We start from the raw sequence: 22,187 nt of genomic DNA, 5'->3' as shown, positions 1-22,187 counted from the left end.
TCACTATTTGTATACAGTAATTATACTATAATTATGAACTTCACCAGTGATTGTACGCTATTGTTAATGTTGTTCAGTCATTTTTGAAAGAAGTCTCTTAGGCTCTCCAAGGCTATTTTATTTGATTAAAAATACAGTAACAATAAAATTGTAAAATATTAAAATTTTGATTTTATAAATTGAAGGTTTCATGTTAAAGCTGAATTTTCAGCATCATTACCCCAGTCTTTAGTGTCACATGATCCTTCAGAAATCATAATATGATTTGCTGCTCAAGAAACATTTCTGAATATCAGCAATGTTGAAAACAGTTGCGCTGCTTCATGTTTGTGGAATTGTTTTTATTTTTTTCAGGATTCTTTGATGAATAGTAAGTTCAAAACCGCAGCATTTATTTAAAATTCAAATCTTTTGTGACACCATTACTGTCTCTTTTAATTAATTTAATGCATCCTTGCTGAATAAAAGTATTTTCTTTAAAAAAACATTGTACTGAGCTTAACAGTGATGTATGTAGAAAGAATGTGTCAGTATTGATATCACATCACCAATATTATACAGTCTGATTTCAGATTGTTATAAGCAGCATAAACTTAGCATTATCTGATTCACATTGTATACATATGCATGAACTGCTCATCATTTATTTTATTTTTTAACTCAGTCTTCGCTAAAGAAGTCTTTTAGAAAAGCAAACAAATAATGAGTCATGGAAAGATGGTAAAATTGCAGCTGTAATTCAGGTACATTCTTCATAATGTGGACGATCAAGCTGAACACATTGCATTGTGGGATATAGCACCCAGCGCACCGTGCTCAGTTGTATGCTAAACATTTTGGCAAATGTAGGTTATTTGGGTATACATACATACTGTGCACAATATAAAAAGACTAATTATGGATTTAAAGGGATAGTTCACCCTGAATGAAAATTCTGTCATTTACTCCCCCTCAAGTTATTCCAAACCTGTATCAATTTCATTTATACGTTAAAGACAAAAGAAGATAATTTGAAGAACGTTGGTAACCAAACTGTTTCTGGTCCTCATTGTCTTCCATAATATTTTTATTTTTCTCCATACTATGGAAGCCAATGGGGACCACAAACTGGTTACCATCATTGTGTGTTCAACAAAAGAAACCCTCAAGTCGTGTATGAGTGTAAGTAAATGATGAAAGAATTGTCATTTTTGGGTGAACTGTCCCTTTAAAGAAAGTCATGTTACAGTGTATCTGTACTAGTTACTTCATAAACCTCTCAATACTACAGAAAACTTACAATAAATACAAAACAACAAAAATCACCATACAAAAATTACAAAATTCACTACAACACTGTTAGAAAACAAAGTACTTGTACAAGTCACAATCATGAGGTGCTCAGCGCATGGAAGGAACCCTGTACGTCACTTGAACATCACATTGAACTGATACTGTGGAGACTCTGGGATGGTGGCTCACACACACACAGACTCACAATCAACACAGATATCATCAATCCATCCAGCCTCACACCGTGGCAGAGGGTCAGACTGGAGAAAGCATAGCTTATGACAAGTATTTTCTGAAGACCCTCCAGTGTTTGGGTCGGACCTTTTCCGTTCCTTAAAAAGCTCTCGTGGAGCGGGGCTCTCTGAAAGCTGGCCCCTGGCCTTCCGTCCCGGCCGGCAGTGATGCAGGTGGAGTCCCAGAGCGCTCAGTCCACGGGAAACTCCGTCTCCAAGGCAGTGCCGGGGTGGCTAGCCGCGTGAGTGTCCTTCCGAAGCTGCAGAGAGACGCAGCTCAGCCAGCTGCGGCTGGTGGGCATTTCTCCGACGATCTCCCAGCTGTCCGACTCCTCACAGTACCGCTCTATAGTGTCGTGATACCTGCAGGGGAATTCAGTTCGGTCAGAAACACTTAATAGACAGCGGACATAGCTAGCAGGCCTCAGGTTGAGTATAGTAAGAGCCTATGACTTCCACAATGTGGAAAACACAGAATCCAGTCATAATATAAAATACAGTATAACGTGGAACGTCACAAATTTGGCAAATGTGAATTAAAAAAAAAAAAAAAAATTCCATATAATTTATATTCCATATCGTTAATTGCGATATGGAATATAAAACCACAAAAAGATTATAAAGTCAGCATGTTCTACGTGTCTCTGTGTGAATGAGTGGTGTCCATGTTTTAAACTGTTGTGCAGCACCCAAAACAGAATTTCTGAGAAAATAAAACATTTCATAGGGCAGTATTACTTAAAACTACTTAAATTATATTAAAAATATTAAATATTACATATTATATATAAATATTTTAAAAAATGAAAACAATTCAATTTTATCAATTCAATTAGGCATACTTTTTCAATATATTATTAAAGGGGTCATGGTCTTTAGAACTTAAAACATTCTTCTTAATCTATTAACAGCTTATACTGAAGGCAGTCTGCCAAAACAACAGCTTGTGGAATATGCCACTTTATGATGTTATAGTGTGGATAAACACTGCCTCCACAGAAGAGGATCAACACCTGCTTCTACATCACTGCCTGTTTAGCCCCACCCACCGATTCTACATCACTGCCCGTTTAGCCCCGCCCCACCAATTTGCACATGTAGTGTTTATGAGAGAGGCGAACATGCAGGTCTACAAAGAAACCAAACGATAAAGATGCTCTGAAGACAATAATACGCTGTTCAGTGCCAAGTTGTGGAAAAAACATTATTTGTATTGCCTTCCTTCTGATCCCAACATTAGGAAAGAGTGGATGAACTTTATTTTTAATGACGAACCAGACCTCGTCAGTAAGAACTTCGATTCTTTGTTCACTTCATTTTACCGTGAATTCCTTTACAAACAAGGCACGATTCGACACGGGATTTTCAGAAAGATTGAAACTAAAAGACTATTGGTCATGTCGCAACAAGTTTTTATTATGTGATCACTATTGCATTGTCTATTAAACAGATAATTTGATATGTACTGAGTATTTAGGCATTTTAATATGTTTTTGACCTAAATCACAGCAGCGTCCATCTATGAAGGATGTAGACTGTCAAACATAAGCAACTATTAGCCAATCACAGCAGTGGGCGTTTACTTCTGAGTCTACAATTCGGGTGTATCTCACTCCTCCTGAAAAGTGAAGCTGCGGGCTCTTTGATCGCCCCCTGGTGGCTGGCTGTAATACAGGTCATAAACCCCGCCCTCTCCATGTAAACGAATGGGACTTCAGTCAAAATAAAAAATAAATAAATTACACTTTCAAGACAATTTTCCAAAATATGGTTTTGGTCATTTAAGGTAGTTATCATCACACTGATATATGTTCCATTGTTTGTTTTTGTGATCAGATTGATTTTAGCTTGTAATTTGATGCTATAAAAACGGGGTGTGTCGTTATGGTTGATTGGGTCTGTGGAAGTTTGGGTGGGAATTTGATACCGCGGCTCCACCTCACGACACTACTGCGCGGACTCTGGTTCCAAACGAATCTCTAATGCGGAGACTTGGGCTCCAAAAGATGTAATTCACTCAAGATGGCAGCTGCCATACTGAGATGCATTCGCTTCACTTTTCTATAGTGGAAGGAAGTGGAGATGCGTCGTCCATCTTTTTTACAGTCTATGCTACAATCCATCATGTCTATTCAAACAGAGCATTCTGATGAGGGGGATTAAAAACAGAAGAGAAAATAGCCTTTTACTTCTAAAACAATGTTTTCGATGTAAAAATGTATTGAAAATGTAACGGCCATTCCCATAATCATGTTTGCAAAGACTTCATGAGCAGCATAGTATTAGAGTATTACAGCTATGATAACTATGGTAGGGATGCACAATATTGGATTTTTGCCGATATCCGATATTTTTCAGCTCATTTTGGCCGATACCGATGCCGATATATTTCCTTTTGTTTGGAAACACCAAATCTCTCCTGTGCAGAAATTAAAAGAAAATTATTTTTAATTTTGGTTAGTTTTTAACGAGAAGTTATTTATTAGAATTAAATAAAAAATAATAACGTTTTTTTGACAGTACATTGAAGCTTTGATCAATTTGATCAATTGCTGCATTTTTTCCCCATAAAGACATAGTGTTACCCTAACATTCTATTTTAGGATTTAACATTTGTAGATGGTCTAAAACAAAACAGCTGTAAAAATTCTGAAAATCTTTTAGAGCTCATGATTTGTTTAAAAAATAAAACATTACACATTAATGAAAGTGAAGTGGCATACGGCCAAGTATGGTGACCCATACTCGGAATTCGTGCTCTGCATTTAACCCATCCAACGTGCACACACACAGCAGTGAACACACACACAGAGCAGTGAACACACACACACACACAGCAGTGAACACACACACACACACAGCAGTGAACACACACACACACACAGCAGTGAACACACACACACACACAGCAGTGAACACACACACACACACAGCAGTGAACACACACACACACACAGCAGTGAACACACACACACACACACACACACACAGCAGTGAACACACACACACACACACACAGCAGTGAACACACACACACACACAGCAGTGAACACACACACACACACACACACACAGCAGTGAACACACACAGCAGTGAACACACACACACACACACACACACAGCAGTGAACACACACACACAGCAGTGAACACACACACACACACACACACACAGCAGTGAACACACACACACCAGCGAACACACACACACACAGCAGTGAACACGCACACACACACAGCAGTGAACACGCACACACACACACAGCAGTGAACACACACACACACACACACACACACAGCAGTGAACACACACACACACACACACACACAGCAGTGAACACACACACACACACACACACAGCAGTGAACACACACACACACAGCAGTGAACACACACACACACAGCAGTGAACACACACACACACACACACAGCAGTGAACACACACACACACACAGCAGTGAACACACACACACACACACAGCAGTGAACACACACACACACACACACAGCAGTGAACACACACACACAGCAGTGAACACACACACACACAGCAGTGAACACACACACACACAGCAGTGAACACACACACACACAGCAGTGAACACACACACACACACACAGCAGTGAACACACACACACACACACAGCAGTGAACACACACACACACACACACACACAGCAGTGAACACACACACACACACACACACACACAGCAGTGAACACACACACACACAGCAGTGAACACACACACACACAGCAGTGAACACACACACACACACACAGCAGTGAACACACACACACACACACACACACACACAGCAGTGAACACACACACACACACACAGCAGTGAACACACACACACACACACACACACACAGCAGTGAACACACACACACACACACAGCAGTGAACACACACACACACACACACACACACAGCAGTGAACACACACACACACAGCAGTGAACACACACACACACACACACACACACAGCAGTGAACACACACACACACACAGCAGTGAACACACACACACACACACACACACACAGCAGTGAACACACACACACACACACACAGCAGTGAACACACACACACACAGCAGTGAACACACACACACACACACACAGCAGTGAACACACACACACACAGCAGTGAACACACACACACACAGCAGTGAACACACACACACACAGCAGTGAACACACACACACACAGCAGTGAACACACACACACACACACAGCAGTGAACACACACACACACACACAGCAGTGAACACACACACACACACACAGCAGTGAACACACACACACACACACACACAGCAGTGAACACACACACACACACACACAGCAGTGAACACACACACACACACACACAGCAGTGAACACACACACACACACACACACACACAGCAGTGAACACACACACACACACAGCAGTGAACACACACACACACACAGCAGTGAACACACACACACACACACACACACAGCAGTGAACACACACACACACACAGCAGTGAACACACACACACACACACACACAGCAGTGAACACACACACACACACACACACAGCAGTGAACACACACACACACACACACAGCAGTGAACACACACACACACAGCAGTGAACACACACACACACAGCAGTGAACACACACACACACACACACAGCAGTGAACACACACACACACACACACACAGCAGTGAACACACACACACAGCAGTGAACACACACACACACAGCAGTGAACACACACACACACACACACAGCAGTGAACACACACACACACACACACACAGCAGTGAACACACACACACAGCAGTGAACACACACACACACACACACACACAGCAGTGAACACACACACACACACACACAGCAGTGAACACACACACACACAGCAGTGAACACACACACACACACACACAGCAGTGAACACACACACACACACACACAGCAGTGAACACACACACACACACAGCAGTGAACACACACACACACACAGCAGTGAACACACACACACACACAGCAGTGAACACACACACACACACAGCAGTGAACACACACACACACACAGCAGTGAACACACACACACACACACACAGCAGTGAACACACACACACACACACACAGCAGTGAACACACACACACACACACACAGCAGTGAACACACACACACACACACACAGCAGTGAACACACACACACACACACACACAGCAGTGAACACACACACACACAGCAGTGAACACACACACACACACACACACACACACACACAGCAGTGAACACACACACACACACACACAGCAGTGAACACACACACACACACACACACACACACAGCAGTGAACACACACACACACACACACACACACACAGCAGTGAACACACACACACAGCAGTGAACACACACACACACACACACACACAGCAGTGAACACACACACACACACACACACAGCAGTGAACACACACACACAGCAGTGAACACACACACACAGCAGTGAACACACACACACAGCAGTGAACACACACACACAGCAGTGAACACACACACACACACACACACAGCAGTGAACACACACACACACACACACACACACAGCAGTTAACACACACACAGCAGTGAACACACACACACACACAGCAGTGAACACACACACACACACAGCAGTGAACACACACACACACACAGCAGTGAACACACACACACACACAGCAGTGAACACACACACACACACAGCAGTGAACACACACACACAGCAGTGAACACACACACACAGCAGTGAACACACACACACAGCAGTGAACACACACACACAGGAATACTCGGAATTCGTGCTCTGCATTTAACCCATCCAACGTGCACACACACACACACAGCAGTGAACACACACCCGGAGCAGTGGGCAGCCATTTATGCTGCGGCGCCCGGGGAGCAGTTGGGGGTTCGGTACCTTGCTCAAGGGCACCTCAGTCGTGGTATTGAGGGTGGAGAGAGCGCTGTACATTCACTCCCCCCACCTACAATCCCTGCCGGCCCGAGACTCGAACCCGCAACCTTTGGATTACGAGTCTGACTCTCTAACCATTAGGCCACGACTTCCCATTATGCCACGACTTCTTGAATAAATCAGTATATATAAAATTATTTCATTTACAAGTGTCATGTTTGTGATTTTTTTTTTTTCATTTTGAGTTATAGCTTCTGACCATTAAATCAAAACATACTCTCATTTTATGACATCAATTACTGCTTTACTTAATCAGAAACACAGTCTGAGCCACACTGCTGACGTGATCTAATCACTAGCACACCCTGAGCACATGTGAGTTAATGTATTCCTCTTATCGGCAAGACATATCGGCATAATTTTGCATATCAGACCGATGCCGATATTTACATTCAAAGCCATTATCGGCCGATTCCGAAATCAGTCCGATAATATCGTGCATCCCTAAACTATGACATTGGTATTGTTGTACCAGTGTGAGCCCGAGTCTGAAAATAAGAGCTCAACCTAGAAAAGTTCTTTGAGGACGGGCCAAAGCAGCCAGTAGATGGGCATTATGCAAATATGTAACAGAATTAGTGAAAAATTAAAATTAAAAATGATTTTGGGGGAAAAAAAAACGGATTTAATAAGGCCCTAGTGTCTCTCACCTGTCCCATCCCTCCTCTCCTCCTAAAACATAAATCTTTCCGTCCACCACCGCCACGCCAGGTCGATAGCGTCTCTCCTTCATGGGAGCACACATGGTCCACTTGTTGGTCTTGGGGTCGTAGCACTCCACCTTATCCGTGTTCTCTGTGGAAGCATGCCAGCCGCCTAGAGAGGAACAACTGTGATCCACTGCTCTACAGGATAAAGCTCAAACTGATAATTAAATAAAAGCCTCCATATTCACCGATGACGTATATCTTGCCCTTCAGGATGCAGGCAGCAGATCCAGAGCGGGCGATCTGCATGGGAGCCACCTCGGTCCACACACATGTTTTAGGGTTGTACGCTTGCGCCAAGTTTGTGCCGTCACCATCTTCTAAAACAGCACCTCCTGTGGTTTCAAAAGGGAATATTACACAGCACTTAAAAAAAAAAAAAAAAAACTATTTCTGCAAAATATTAACAAATATTTCCTAATGAGATGGCGAGTTCAAAAATATCAGTAAAAACGTTCTATCATGTATTTTCACAAAATAAGAATGACATTTTTCAACTTATATATACTATGTATCAGCTTTAATGCACTTATCAAAAAACAGACTAATCTAATGCCAAAAGTTTTCGTTTGAATAACAAAAATAAGTATTTAGAGTGTATAACTTTTAATTGGCAGAGGAGTGGAAAGATATGTTCAAATAATTTAATGTCAAAGAACTTGACAAACAAGTCTATAAATAAACTCTCAAAATCTGTAATTTTCTGTGGTGTATTGAAAGCAAACACCCACGTATGCAGCAGTAAAACGCAGGCTATATATTTTCTTCGGTCACAGGCCATTATTCTAATCTTGAAATCAGAATTAGGCATAAAAATGTCTTGACAATCATTCATACATGTGAAAATCAGCTGATAATTGAACAAATATTTGTCACCAGGCTCAGAGGAAGATAGGAATCTTGTCTTTGTGTAGTTTTTCTGGTGATAAAGGGAAAATACAAGACTTTTTCACCGTACAAATGACTGCTGATAGAAAATAAAAAAAATCTGCGAAATGTTAATATTTTGTAAGAAAGTGTGACATAAAACGGGCACCATTTTTCTAATCGGCATCCCAAAATGAGTAAGAAAAATATATAGGTTGTTCTTGTCAATCATTCAGATATGTATTCTATTTAAGAACATGTTATTTTTGCTCTACTAGCATTGACTGGCAGTGTAACCAGAGCGCATTCCAGACATTTATAGTCTATATTGACATTATTTTCTGTGGTAAACAACATCAGGTCACATGCTGTCCATACAGGTGTATCTAACCTGGAATATTCTGGAATTAAACGTTCTACAACAGAGTCTGGAGTAAACCTGCTACCTGTCACATAGAGTAATCCATCCAGCGCCACCACAGCCGGACTGGTGACTGCCATCTTGACCGATTCCATAAACTGCCACGTGTTTGTCTGTGGATTATAACACTCAACAGAGTCCAGACGAGAGCGGCCTTCCCAGCCGCCCACAGCAAACACATATCCATCCAGCATCACCAACCCTGAAAAACAACGCTCTTGTAGATTCTTGTTTATTTTCATTTTTGAAACAATAGGGTGCGCTGAAATGCTGCATTCCATCACAAGTTGGATGTGGGATAGTCCAACTTAATTCCGCCAATTTCTGACCATGAAAGCATTCAATTTTCTGATATTTGGAAAATGTGAAAATAAAAAAAATTGGCAATGCTACCATTAGCTCTGCAGGTGTTTTACAGGAAACAAAAAACATTTCCTTGCAACTAATTTGAAGAGAATTGTTCAAAAGGTGTTTGAACAGAGGAGATCAGTTACCAGGTAGCTGGAAACGTTTACTAAAAAGTTCTCATTATATAACTGACACTTTTTGGAAACCCATCTTTTAGAGCTGAATGGAACGCAGCATAAAACACGTGCTCTTTTGTAAACGTTTGTACAAATTTGGTGGCCATTACCTAATTCTGATCTAGCCACGTTCATGGGTGCCATCTCGGACCAGGAGTCAAAACACGGGTCATAGCGCCACATCTCTCTACTGGCCGAGCCATCTGGAAACTCACCACCAGCCAAATACAGCATGGAGCCTGAATAAACACAAATGCAATTCAGACCAAGAAAAACATGTCATTTCTGACCACTGGCATTTAAAGGCTTGATAAACAACTCATTTACTCAACTGGTCAAAAGTTTGGGGTCAATAAGATTTTTTTGTTTGTTTTAATAACACTAAAAATGTGTTTTTCTAATAAATGCTGTTCTTTTGAACTTTTTATTCAAAGTATCCTGAAAAAAAATGTACCACTGTTACAAAAATATTAAGCAGCACGTCTGATTTCAACATTGGTAATAATAAGAACTGTTTTTTGGGCAGCAAATCATCATATTAGAATGATTTCTGAAGGGTCGTGTGACACTGAAGACTGTAATGATGCTGAAAATTTGGATTTGATTACAGGAATAAATTACAGTTTAAAATATATTTAAATAAAAAAAAAAAGATATTTTAAATTATAGTAATATTTCAGAGTTTTACTGTATTTCTGATCAAGCAAATGGAGCAGGCGCAGTGATATTACACAGCGCCTGAAAGTAGTCCCCAGCTAGGTAACTAGTTATGATATAGCTGGGGACTACTTTCAGGCGCTGCGTAACATCACTGCGCCTGCTGCACTCATGGTACGGCAGCAAATTTCCATGATTATTACGCTGGAACGAGAGTATAGTTGCTAGCCATATCAGCCTAGAAAATCACAGCTTTTCATTTCCCGTCGGTCTTAGTGCATGATGTAATTACAAGAGAGTCAAGCTTTAAATAGGTAAAATATCAAAACTCTTTGGTCATTTTTGAGCAAGATGCTAATGGTCTAATCCGATTCAATGATCTATGCTAAGCTACGCTAAAAGTGCTACCGCCAGACCCGGAGATCGGCTGAATGGATTCAAAAACGGTAAAACTCAACTGTTTATCTCTTAGGGAGTTGTAAAATGAGCCTAGTTCCAAAAAAAGTGGAGTGTTCCTTTAACCACTGATTTCTAGTTGTGTCCTCTTTTGGAAGCCCAAACAAAGTACTTTCTCTTTCACAACGAAACAGCGTCTCCGGCGGCAACAATACTACAGCGAGAATAATAGTTCCACCTTCTTTCATTGCGTAGGGTAAACGTACCCATTAAGCTCAGGTACCCATTAAGAACACTTTAATTTTTGAGCTCAGATTATAAAAATAAATAATTTATTATCCTACTTGATATCTTAACCAATTGATGTGTTTGTTGCAACATACCTCCTGTAATTTCAAGTCAATCAGATCATTGCATATGTTCACACTGTCTGGCGGCCATTTTGAAAGCGTCTAAAAACTTTCATCAAAAGAGGAGCCCCTTAAATATGCACTTTTTAGATATTTAAGCCTTTATTTTGGGTAAGTTTCACTACTTATTGTAAAATTAAGAGATTAAGGTTTAGACTTTTGCGTATTATAACCTGGAACATGAATGTGGGAAATAATTACATTAGATCCAAAAGATAGTTTTAGCAACATAGCGCAGATGCTACAGAACACAGTTAGCTGACTAGCTGTATAAGATTGTGTGCTACGCTAACATATTACTTCTGGCTTGTACATTTTCATCCATAACATTATAAATTGACAGTTTATTGCTGGTCTGTCGTTTTACAGTGCTGTAATTTTTAAAGGTTTCACATTATTTTAAGGTGAGCTTAAAGGGTACACTACTATGAAAATCACAGCTTTAGTGTGACATCAATAAGAAAAAGTATAATTTCATAGATATTGTTAATAATAGTTGTTCATATATAACGGATCAAATTGAATGCCCTGTTGCTTGATTTTAGTGTGTGTGTGTGTGTGTGGGGGGGGGGGGGGTATTGACTTTGTACCTACAAATGAAACATTTTTCAATTATTCTTTAAAAAACATTATTTAAAATAATAAAGAAATTTTTATAAAACATGATGTGAGCTTAATGGGAACACTAAGCACAGCCGGACTTTTTGCATTTAATGATGTAACGATCTCAATTGAAATTCTTTGGTCATTTAAAATAAAATATTTTTATATGTGAGATTAATATTTTTTGTAACAACTTTTTGTACTGAAACCAATATATTGTGCACTAAAAATGTCTCAATGTAGATTTTGGTGAGCTTAATAGGTACGTTTCCCTTATACGTTTGTACGGTGTTTTGCAAATCTCCCCACACCGTGACGTAGACATGTGGGGGCGTGTTTAAATGAGCCGTTTTAGGAGGGCATGATCGAGTCTTAACTTTCATAAAGAATATCTCTTTGGATTTGAGACTTCAGTCTTTGCAACTTCAGGGATCTCATCTATGCATGAACACTCAAAAGAGAAAGGAAAACTTGAAATCGCATCATATGACCCCTTTCATAATATAATATAATATAAAAATTCTATATGAATATCCCACATTCCTGCCATAATACCATGATGCAGTTAGTGTTATTATTGCAGTAAATCCACGTTAAATGATGGCGATAAGTAGACTGAAAAGCCTTCAGTGTTTCATCTGGCTTTGAACTAGTTTAAATCACCAAGTCTTTTGTTTTGTGTTCATCTATGCATGAATATATAATGAATATACAATACACCGCCTTGCCCTATTTATCAACTAAAAACATCACTGAGCGACTGACTCAGGAAGTTGAGTGTCACACGATGTCAACACACTCACCAGACACGACTAAGCCGTGTTTGCTGACAGCGAAGGGCAGGCAGGCCAGACTCTTCCACTGGCTGTTGAGGGGATCGAAACTCTCCACGCTGCGCAGCACAACCTTATCATCCTCTCCTCCTACGGTCACAATCACCTCAGCTGTGCCTAGCAGAGACAAACACACAGCAGCCACTGGATGATTACAGTCATCAAGACACGGTGCCTTCTCCAGATGATGCACCTCACTTCATGTTGGTTGAGAGAATGTCAAGAGCAAATATAAGAGCTATGAATCTCTTTGGACATTACATTTCAGAGCAGGGGTATTATCGTTAAAGTTTCTTTGACTATTCTGAATGTGGGAGGTAATAATGAGTAAATATACACATTAAATATTTGTGTAACATGGTAACAAACTTCATTTAGCTCATCCTATCGGTCTTATAAAAATGACAAAAAAACACAATTAAAAGGGAATTGGCTCAGATGTAGTTGACAGTGTAAAAGTGACCATAAGGCATGTATAAGTCGTTGAAGCAGGAATGGTTTAGCGAGAGACTGCGGTCACCTGTTGCGCGTCGAGGTCGTGCTCGGGGGCTGTACAGCTCTCCTCTGCGGTCCTGCAGCAGTAAGTAGTCCTTGGCTTCAGAAATGAGCTTCTGGCACTTGAGCGATTCCTTCACAACATCCAGAGTCTCGATGATGTCGTGAATGTAGTACGGACTGATGAGGGGCAGCCTGATGTGCTCCAGAACCTAGTGATGAGAGAAACCTTAAATCAGCCGAAACAATTGTTTCCACCGTTTCAATCTGAAAAGTGTGATCTATTAAATTCAATTAACAAATAATCTACTTCCATTAAATAAAATAAAAGTATAATGCGTGTTATTTTAGTAAATCGTAGTTTTGTTTGTTTTATGGAGAGCCTGGATAATCAGGCCAATAAGTAACTATGCACTTATCCTATTTATATCCTTATCCTATCCCATTAATACATATGGATTACTTTCATGCGGTGTGCATGAACTTTTTGAAGCATCAAAGTTTTGGTTGAATGAACTTTCAATGGAGAGACAGAAATCTCTCAGCTTACATTATGTGTGTTATGAAGTGTTTCAAAGTATTATGGTTTTGAAGCGACATGAGGGTGAGTATAACAATTTTCATTTTTGAGTGAACTGTCCCTTCAAACCAAATTTTGTGTAATAGCGAAAATGACACTTGTCTTGGCAAACGCTACTAAATACAACTTAAAATCAGTCCTGTACATTCAGAATTGATTTACATTCCAATGAGATATGCAATGAGCTTTTCTCAAGAGATGTAATTAACATCTGGTCTTTAAATAACTGCATAGCAACAATATGTAAACACAGCAATCCTACCCCATCCAATCAGGGCTAGATTTACGTTTCTCGCACATCCCTGTGAAGTGACTGTTCTCTTCATAATCATAGCCTGTACAGAGCATGTGACCTTTCACAGGCTTAGTTCATCAAAACGCATAAAGTCGGCTAATCCCAGACATCTGCTGGAGCTCTATCACTGACACGTGAGAGGAGCCCACCCGCTCAACTGAGATCATAATGCAAATCTCCCTTAGAAACACGACTCAAAAAACCACCAATACGTGGAGCTTGCTAACACAGTGTCTAACCAGGAGTAACACAATAAAATAAGGGAAATGTTATTTTGACCATTCAAATCTTTTTATCCTAGCTGCAACCATGACAGACATTAAACTGAATGAAAATGTTTAATTACATTACATATGTATCGAGCAGTTTAATCCAAGTTTTTTGGAAGAGACAGTTTATATAATGAACACTGAACAGATTTAATTTAGGTCTTTATTCACATATCACCATTGATCAATACATACATAAAGCACATCAACTACGTTACATAACAGCTAAATTGTACTTGCCACTGGAAGCTTTAAATATGATGCGAGAACTGTATTACACAATGCATTCTGTTATTTGTACATTTCTTGTGGTAATATTTTTTGTTGGTCCATGTATATACGCAAATTATGTCTCTGACCACTGCAATGCAAATACTTGTTTTATCAGCAACTTGCCCCATTTTTAACATGCTTTACAGTATCTAACTTGGTGTCCCAAGAACAAACCCTTAAACCCAAAGTACTGCAGAAGATGATCAACACCTGCTTCTACATCACTGCCTGTTTAGCTTATTACCACATTTTTGATTTCTCATTATTTGCTGTTAAATTTGTTTTAAAAAAAAGATGCCGTGAAGTGTGACGTAACATTTTGTCTGAAGAAATTTTGTGAGCTCAAAGTCTAGTGTGATTGCAACATAATTGTTAAAGTATTACTTAAAAGTAGAAGTCTAGTTGATCCTTAGAACTAGCACTGGTTGGGTTTCTTCTTGAAGCAGGGTTGCTGCAGGATCACAATATGAGCGGGGTAGGGCAATGTCTATTGTAAACTATTAAACTGTAAAATGACTGTAAAAAGCATGATTTACAGTTCAGATCCAAGCTTTTACAAAAACAAAGTTTTATAAAATGAGTAAAAGTATTGATTATTATCTTAATTTAAACAATTACCATCAATAAATTATATTAATTAAATAACAAACATTTTACTGTTTAGATTTTTATAATTAATTATCTTCTCATCGATCCATCAGTTCACATTCACAGCTCTGCATGTTTGCAGGTTAAAAACATGGATCGATTTCTGCATTGGTCTGAACAAAAACAACCCAATGTTGTTCCTGCAATACTGGGTTTACAGAGTACAGAATACAGAGTCCTGCAGTTCTAGGACCGCATTTCTAGGACCCTATTTTTGTGGGACAGTGCCATCTAGCCAATTCTATTCCAACAGAGGAGACCTGATTCAAACATCTAATAAACATATGCAAAAACTAGATCCATGGAAACGATTCATTTTTTATCTTTCCATCTTATTTTTAATGTAAGAGCTAGCGTGAACTTAAGTGTTCGAGGGGGAGTCGGCAGTCTCCATTTAGCTGTGCAAAACAGTTCATTGTGCTGCTGGATGTTGTAAATTAGTATTTGTGTAATACATTTATTAAAAGTACTACTCATCACACTATTTTGTACCGCAATTGTTTTACCGTGTACTGCACTTTAAGTGGGTCACACATCAGACGAGAAGTCTCGCACAGACACAAGTCTTTCTTTCCAAGAAAACTGAATTTAAAACTAGAAATAGAGAAAAAAAAAAAATATATATATATATATATATATAGAAATAAATAGGTTAAATATTTCAAGAGGGTTACAATCGGGTATGTTTAGGGTTTAAGACTTTCCTCCAATTTAAGACTTTTTATGACCTTAAAGGTGCCATAGAATGCATTTGATACAGTATTTTAAATTGTTCTCTGATATCTACACAGAAGGTATGTGGCTTAGGTAAGGGCACAAAATCTCCAGAAACGATTTTACATGTCCATTTACAACCCTAGGATTTCTCCCTAGAATGAAACGGTCTGTTATTGGCTTATTTGGCAGGGTCATGAATAATAATGAGCTCTGCTCTGATTGGCTGTTTCACAGTACGGCTCATCAGCAAGAAGGAAGCACAGGGAGGAAAATATATATTTAAATACTTTCTCTCGCAGTTATATCGTCGGGTAATTATACTATATATAAAACGCGGGCATCAGGGAGCCGTTATTAATATGCGAGGCATTGAAACTGCTTTTGAACGATCCATCGATCGCGTTATAGTTTCACTTTCAAGAGACGCGATCACACAAACTATGTTTACATTATGGAGCAACAGTACTTACCACACATTTCACAAGATCAGATGCTTGTCAGTGGTGCTCAGGATCTGTAAGTCATTCGCCATCATCCTCATCTCTCCTTACTGAGAGTGAAATCTTATGTACTGTAACAGGCTACCGCTAGCAAGGAGCTAACCATGTCCCTTTAGTGGCTCGCGTTATTTGCTTTCTGTGCCTTTCTGAATACAGACACCAACCCATCCCTGCACTTCACACCCCCTGCACGGCCTGGAACATAACATTCATTGTGTTATTTTCGCTGTTGTCCGCGCTTGTTTATTTACAATACCTGCAGAGCTTCTGATGGTTCGGCCGGCTTAGAACAAGGCCGGGTTTATGCAAATGTTGGGGGCGTAGTGATCCTGACTGTTGCGTCACAGTCGGTGTTATGTTCTGATTCGCCTGTTTTTCAGTGGTCTTTTTTAATCACGAGATTTACATATGAAGGAGGAAACTATGGTGTTTGAGGCTCACTGTATGTCATTTCCATGTACAGAACTGTTATTATTTAAATATGCCAGGGTAAAGACAGTTTTTCATTCTATGGCACCTTTAAATTTGATACAAGTAAATTTAAGACTTTTTAAGGACCCGCGGGAACCCTGTGAAGACGTGAACAAAGATGTTAATATGGTTTATGACTGACCTTCTCAAAGCTCTGTCTGCGTGAGGGGTTCTTCTCCAACCAGACAACGGCCGCCTCAAACACCGTCTCCTCTTTTGGCACATTCAGATGGTCACTTGAAACGATCTCAGTCAGTTTATCGGCACAAAGAGACAGAAACTCCTCCTGATGAGGTGAAACAGAAGAGAAAGAAGGCATAAATTCATAGCATAATGAACTCTAAAAAAAAACAAAAAAAACAAGGACAATTAGAATCCTCATGATGTCAACCACTTACAATTAAACAAGTCAAGGTTCAGCCTTGTTCAAGGTTCGATATAGTCACATCTTTTTAAAACTGAAAAGACAATTTCCACAAATAATGCTGTTTTCTACATTTCTTTTTTATCTCAAGTTCACTAGTAATGTTAGGCGAGGGTTCTTGTATACTTACACTGATAATACAAACAATTACAGTAGGACGCAGTGGTAAGGGTGCTTTAATTGATGTTTATATATATATATAAAATTTTCACCACTTTTAGTCATTAAAGGTGTAATTAACAACTGGTAAGATGGAAAGACGTATCTGTCTATGCAGTAGAAACAAAAAAAAATTCTGAAATGTGTGGAACCGAAAACAGAACAATAACAGCAGCTCAGGGCAATAATGGCACCAAAATATACAAAAAGCCCCCCAAATTCAAGATACAGGTGTAAAAAATGCCCCTGCACAATTAAACTAAACTGTATAAGACTGTTGTGATATGTGAAAATGAGCCGATTGTGGCATTACACTTTTTTGGTATACAAAAAATACATTTTATAAAAAAAAAAAAATTAATTACATCCACTAATATAAAAGGGTGTTTTGGGCAATTTTATGTCTCAGGGTTTGAATAAATAGTTTGTGAACAAAGGCTCATTTAATTTAACATTTAATTTTTTCATTTAACATTTTAGACACTTTTTTGGGGGGGGGGGGGGGTTATGCTGGGGGGTTAACACAGCATAACACAGTGATGCTGTGTTAATTGAGCATCACTTTAAGAGCTCATCTAACGTGTGGCACTCCTTTGGTCGAGTTTACCTGTTGGCAAACGGTGCTGAAGTGCTGCTGGATGTATTCCATGCTGCGTCGCTCCAGCTCTCGGCACGAGTGCGCCTCGGCGAAGCAGTGAATGCCCACACAGTTAATCTCATCCATCTGTCGCTCCATGAACCTGCAGCAGGCCTCCCGCACCGCCATTACGTCCAGAAGATTGGCGGCCGCCAGGAGCGCCTGCACGTTAGCCTTGGAGATCACCACCTCGGCCGTGTAGGCGTAGCTCACCAGCATGCCAATCATCTGGGGCTCCACTCCATTGATAGCCACCCTCTCCTGACGAGACTCCATCAGGTCGGTGGAGAACATGGCCTGCGCCAACAAAACACCACAATGTTAAGCACTGATTAAGGAGTTATTTATCCATGAAGAACAGTTTAAATGTATATTAATCATTTAAGAGATACAATAATGGAAGATATATAAACTTTACTCTTCTATATTAGCAGAAACCTCAAATTCAGATTTGCTTTTTAGGTTTTGTTGCATTGTAGATTAATATACAATAATATTTTTTAATAACTTATAATTATTCATAAATTAATAATATATTAATTTATTATACAAATATAATTTGTATTTTAGTCCTGTGATTTCAAAGCTGAATTTTTAGCATCATTACTAATTTTAATATTCTGGTTTGCTGATTGCTTTCTTTGATGAATATAATAATAATAGAAATCTATTAAATAAAATAAATAAATAAAAGTCTTTAAATAATATTACAAATCTTACTGTTCAAAAACTTTTGACTGGTAGTGTATGTATTTTATTTGTTTATTTATTTTTGGTAATATTTTCAATTACATCCACTGATATAAAAGGGTATTTCGGGCACTTTTTTCAGGGTTTAAACAAATAGTTCTAAAACAAAGACTCGCTTAATTTAACTTTTAATTTTCATTTAACAGACACAGCTCCTTTTTTTCTGACCCGAATTCTCTGGAATGGACCTAAACTTTTACTTGGGAAAACAAAATTATATGTAAATATCTGATAAAGTTTTGCACCTGGCTATTATTTAGGTCAAGAACTAATCCTACTAGGCAGCCTTTTCACAGAAACAATGACTATTACCTGAAAATAAGAGCTGAAGGAGGCCAGTACAATACGGTGACAGGGAAACTCCTGCCCTCCGCAGCACAGAGTCACATCACAGAAAGCATTATTGAGCCGTAAGCTGTTCAATCCTTCCAGCACTTTGTTGGGGTGCCGCGCTTCTACAAACACATAGTCTTCACTGTCCAGAGAGGACAAGGGGAAACCGGGGTCCTCCACACAGGGAGACGGAGGGAGCGTGGAGGTGGACGGAGAGGTGGCCAGCAGATTCACAGCCATAATTTCCATCTCAATACTCAATTAGGCTGAAAAAAACAATAGAGGAGCTCATAAAGCTTCATATAAAGTGTCATATAAAACTCTTTTAAACAGCAGTGTCTAATTTGTGTAATAAAAACATGCATGTAGTTTTTTTTCACATCATAGCCTATCATTTGAAAGACTGAATGGAATGTTTGTAAATACATAAATTGTTTTTATTTTCTTTTTTTATCCTAATGTTAACTCATCATGTTAAATAGCATTATCATAATGTTAAATAGAAAAACTCTTAGACCATTTTTTTTTAACTATTCAAGGAAAACACGAATACAAATAGTACGTTTAAAAGAAAACATATGACAATAAATTGTAACAAATTCTACATATTTTAATAATAATTAAACATTCTAATATAAATAATAGAAAATACGTGTAACTTTTCCAATATACTCTATAACAACGAGAACAAGTATAATATTAGACATTAATGTCGAGAGAAAAAACTTAAAAAAGATCAAATAAATAAACATGCATAAAAAAAAAACCTGTCAAATGCATTCAAATGTGAATCCAGTTCAGTTTAAATCTTCCCTGTTATTTAGGTTTATTCTTACGACACCATAAAGGGATACAATTATGTCGGTGTAGTGTAAATATAAAGATTAGAAGATATTCAAACGCTGTAGGCTATAATAAAATAAAACACGTAAGGTTAAGGGAGGAGTTGACTGTTTAATGCAGTTAGTAATAATCCACACGAATAGTGAATGACAATAGAGCCGGAGTCAACAGAAGCGGTAACGACACACATCCGAGAGCGACAGCAGTGTAATCTTACCCAAAACATGTCTGTGTTGATATCGCAGCCCAAATCCTTCATATCTTCACCTGCAGCTGTTTATGAAGAGTCGTGACGCCATGTCTTCTTCTTTAAAAACAGACTGAGGCGCAGAAATGACCATCAGCGCCACCCATCGGTCTGGAGGAAGACGGTTTTAAACAGTTAAAGGGATAGTTCTCCCAAAAATAAAAAATGTCATTAATTATGTCACCCCTTTAAATTGGGGGTGGGGGTAGGGGTGTGGGTGACAGTTTTCATCCCCCTAGGCTACGGGTGGGCGATATGGCAAAATATCACAATTTTGTTTTTTTTTAAATATGATTCTCAATTTGGTCACGATTCTTTCTCATGTTGGCTTTTCTATTTTTCAAGTTGTTTGAGCATTACAGGCAAACACATTTCCCTATTATAAAGACAAAGCCGTTCAAGGTAACAAAATATAAAAAAGTATTGTGGATATTTAGGCCAAAGTGTGTGAAGATAAAAATCTTTGTCATTATTATATCTTTGTCATTAAAAAGTGAGAACAAAGATTACAAATATACATATAATATACAAATAAAATAAACAGTGTTTTATTTTCAGGTAGACTACAATAGGTGTATTTAGCAGGAGCATTCAAGAAATTGAACGTGACGGTGGATAATGTCTAGGTGTAGGCTACACTGAGCTCCAGACAGTTTATATGCCACAACTTCTCCGTTTCAGACAGCGTCCCGAAGGCTGTCTGCCATCGCATACGGCTCCCCAGCCCGTGCTCGATGCATCTGTCGTAACAGTCTTTCTCCTGATCGAACACCCCGGCGATACAGAGTCATATTGCACCATGGGGTCAGTGCATGCAAGCAGTCGTGCATCCCTTTGATGCGCAAGGTGTCCGTGCGCCATGCGCTCTGTGGCACCCAGCCCTTTAGCCAGAGCTGAAGCAGTTGCATATGTAGGAGCCCTAGTTTGCACACTGTCGAGGCGGCAGCCATCTGGCCGAGCATCCTCTTAAAGCATTTCAGCGGAGGAGAGCGCCCTAACCTAAGACTGCGAGAGAGCTGATCAGTTTTAGTGAATGCTCCTCCGACAGACGCGCTCGCATATTGATTGAATTCAGCTCCACTCCTAAAAAATGAGATGTTCTGGCTCGGTACCAGCACGCTCTTTTGCATATTAATAACATGCATTATATATTGCATTATAATCATAGGCGTAATTTACGGGTGGGACGGGTGGGACATGTCCCCACCACTTTTTACCAGGCTCGATATTGTCCCCACCACTTTTAAAAAGTAACTGAAAAATAGATTGCGTAAGGTATGTATTAAAGGAAAAGCACCATCTACAAATCGTCACTCTTCATAATCTAATTCATTCATTTAACAATTTTTTCCGCCGGTCAGAAGCTTTTCAACATCCTCAAAGATGAATATTAAATGATGTTTTATTAACAAAGTTCGGGAGGAGCTCGTTCAGATAATTAACACAAGTGGAGAGCACTCAGCAATCAATGGTAAGAGGTATATATACACTCAGCAGTCTCACCTCATTCCATTGACAGTTTGCAGCACCCCTCCACCACCCCTTCTCCACGCTTCTAGTCCTAAGCACTTACATAGGGGGGGAGTACTCTGG

The 22,187-nt window shown here is 39.3% G+C and overlaps 1 protein-coding gene across 1 annotated transcript; it reads right to left on the bottom strand.

The window, feature by feature from the left end:
* Positions 1-104: 104 nt before the first annotated feature.
* Positions 105-20,669, bottom strand: LOC306846087 (kelch-like protein 24). Its single transcript, XM_079379194.1, has 11 exons — positions 20,565-20,669; positions 19,484-19,770; positions 18,392-18,718; positions 17,344-17,487; positions 13,474-13,660; positions 12,924-13,070; positions 10,165-10,293; positions 9,556-9,732; positions 8,431-8,577; positions 8,186-8,351; positions 105-1,868 (listed from the first exon to the last, which is right to left on the bottom strand). The coding sequence occupies exons 2-11, from the start codon at positions 19,751-19,753 to the stop codon at positions 1,697-1,699; spliced, it is 1,866 nt and encodes a 621-aa protein (XP_079235320.1). The 5' UTR covers positions 19,754-19,770; positions 20,565-20,669; the 3' UTR covers positions 105-1,696.
* Positions 20,670-22,187: the final 1,518 nt, after the last annotated feature.

Source organism: Barbus barbus, assembly GCF_936440315.1.
Source record: "Barbus barbus genome assembly, chromosome: 3".
Lineage (NCBI taxonomy): Eukaryota > Metazoa > Chordata > Actinopteri > Cypriniformes > Cyprinidae > Barbus > Barbus barbus.
Note: the sequence above shows the minus strand (reverse complement) of the source record. Positions and strands in the feature narration are given on the sequence as shown.

What these genes read in the sequence shown, in the direction of transcription:
- LOC306846087 (XM_079379194.1), bottom strand. Translation starts at nt 19,753, where the DNA reads ATGGAAATTATGGCTGTGAATCTGCTGGCCACCTCTCCGTCCACCTCC. An exon ending in GGGCAAGATATACGTCATCG is followed by an intron (nt 8,352 to 8,430) that starts GTGAATATGGAG and finishes GTTCCTCTCTAG; the next exon opens with GCGGCTGGCATGCTTCCACA. An exon ending in GGAGAGGAGGGATGGGACAG is followed by an intron (nt 1,869 to 8,185) that starts GTGAGAGACACT and finishes ATTCCCCTGCAG; the next exon opens with GTATCACGACACTATAGAGC.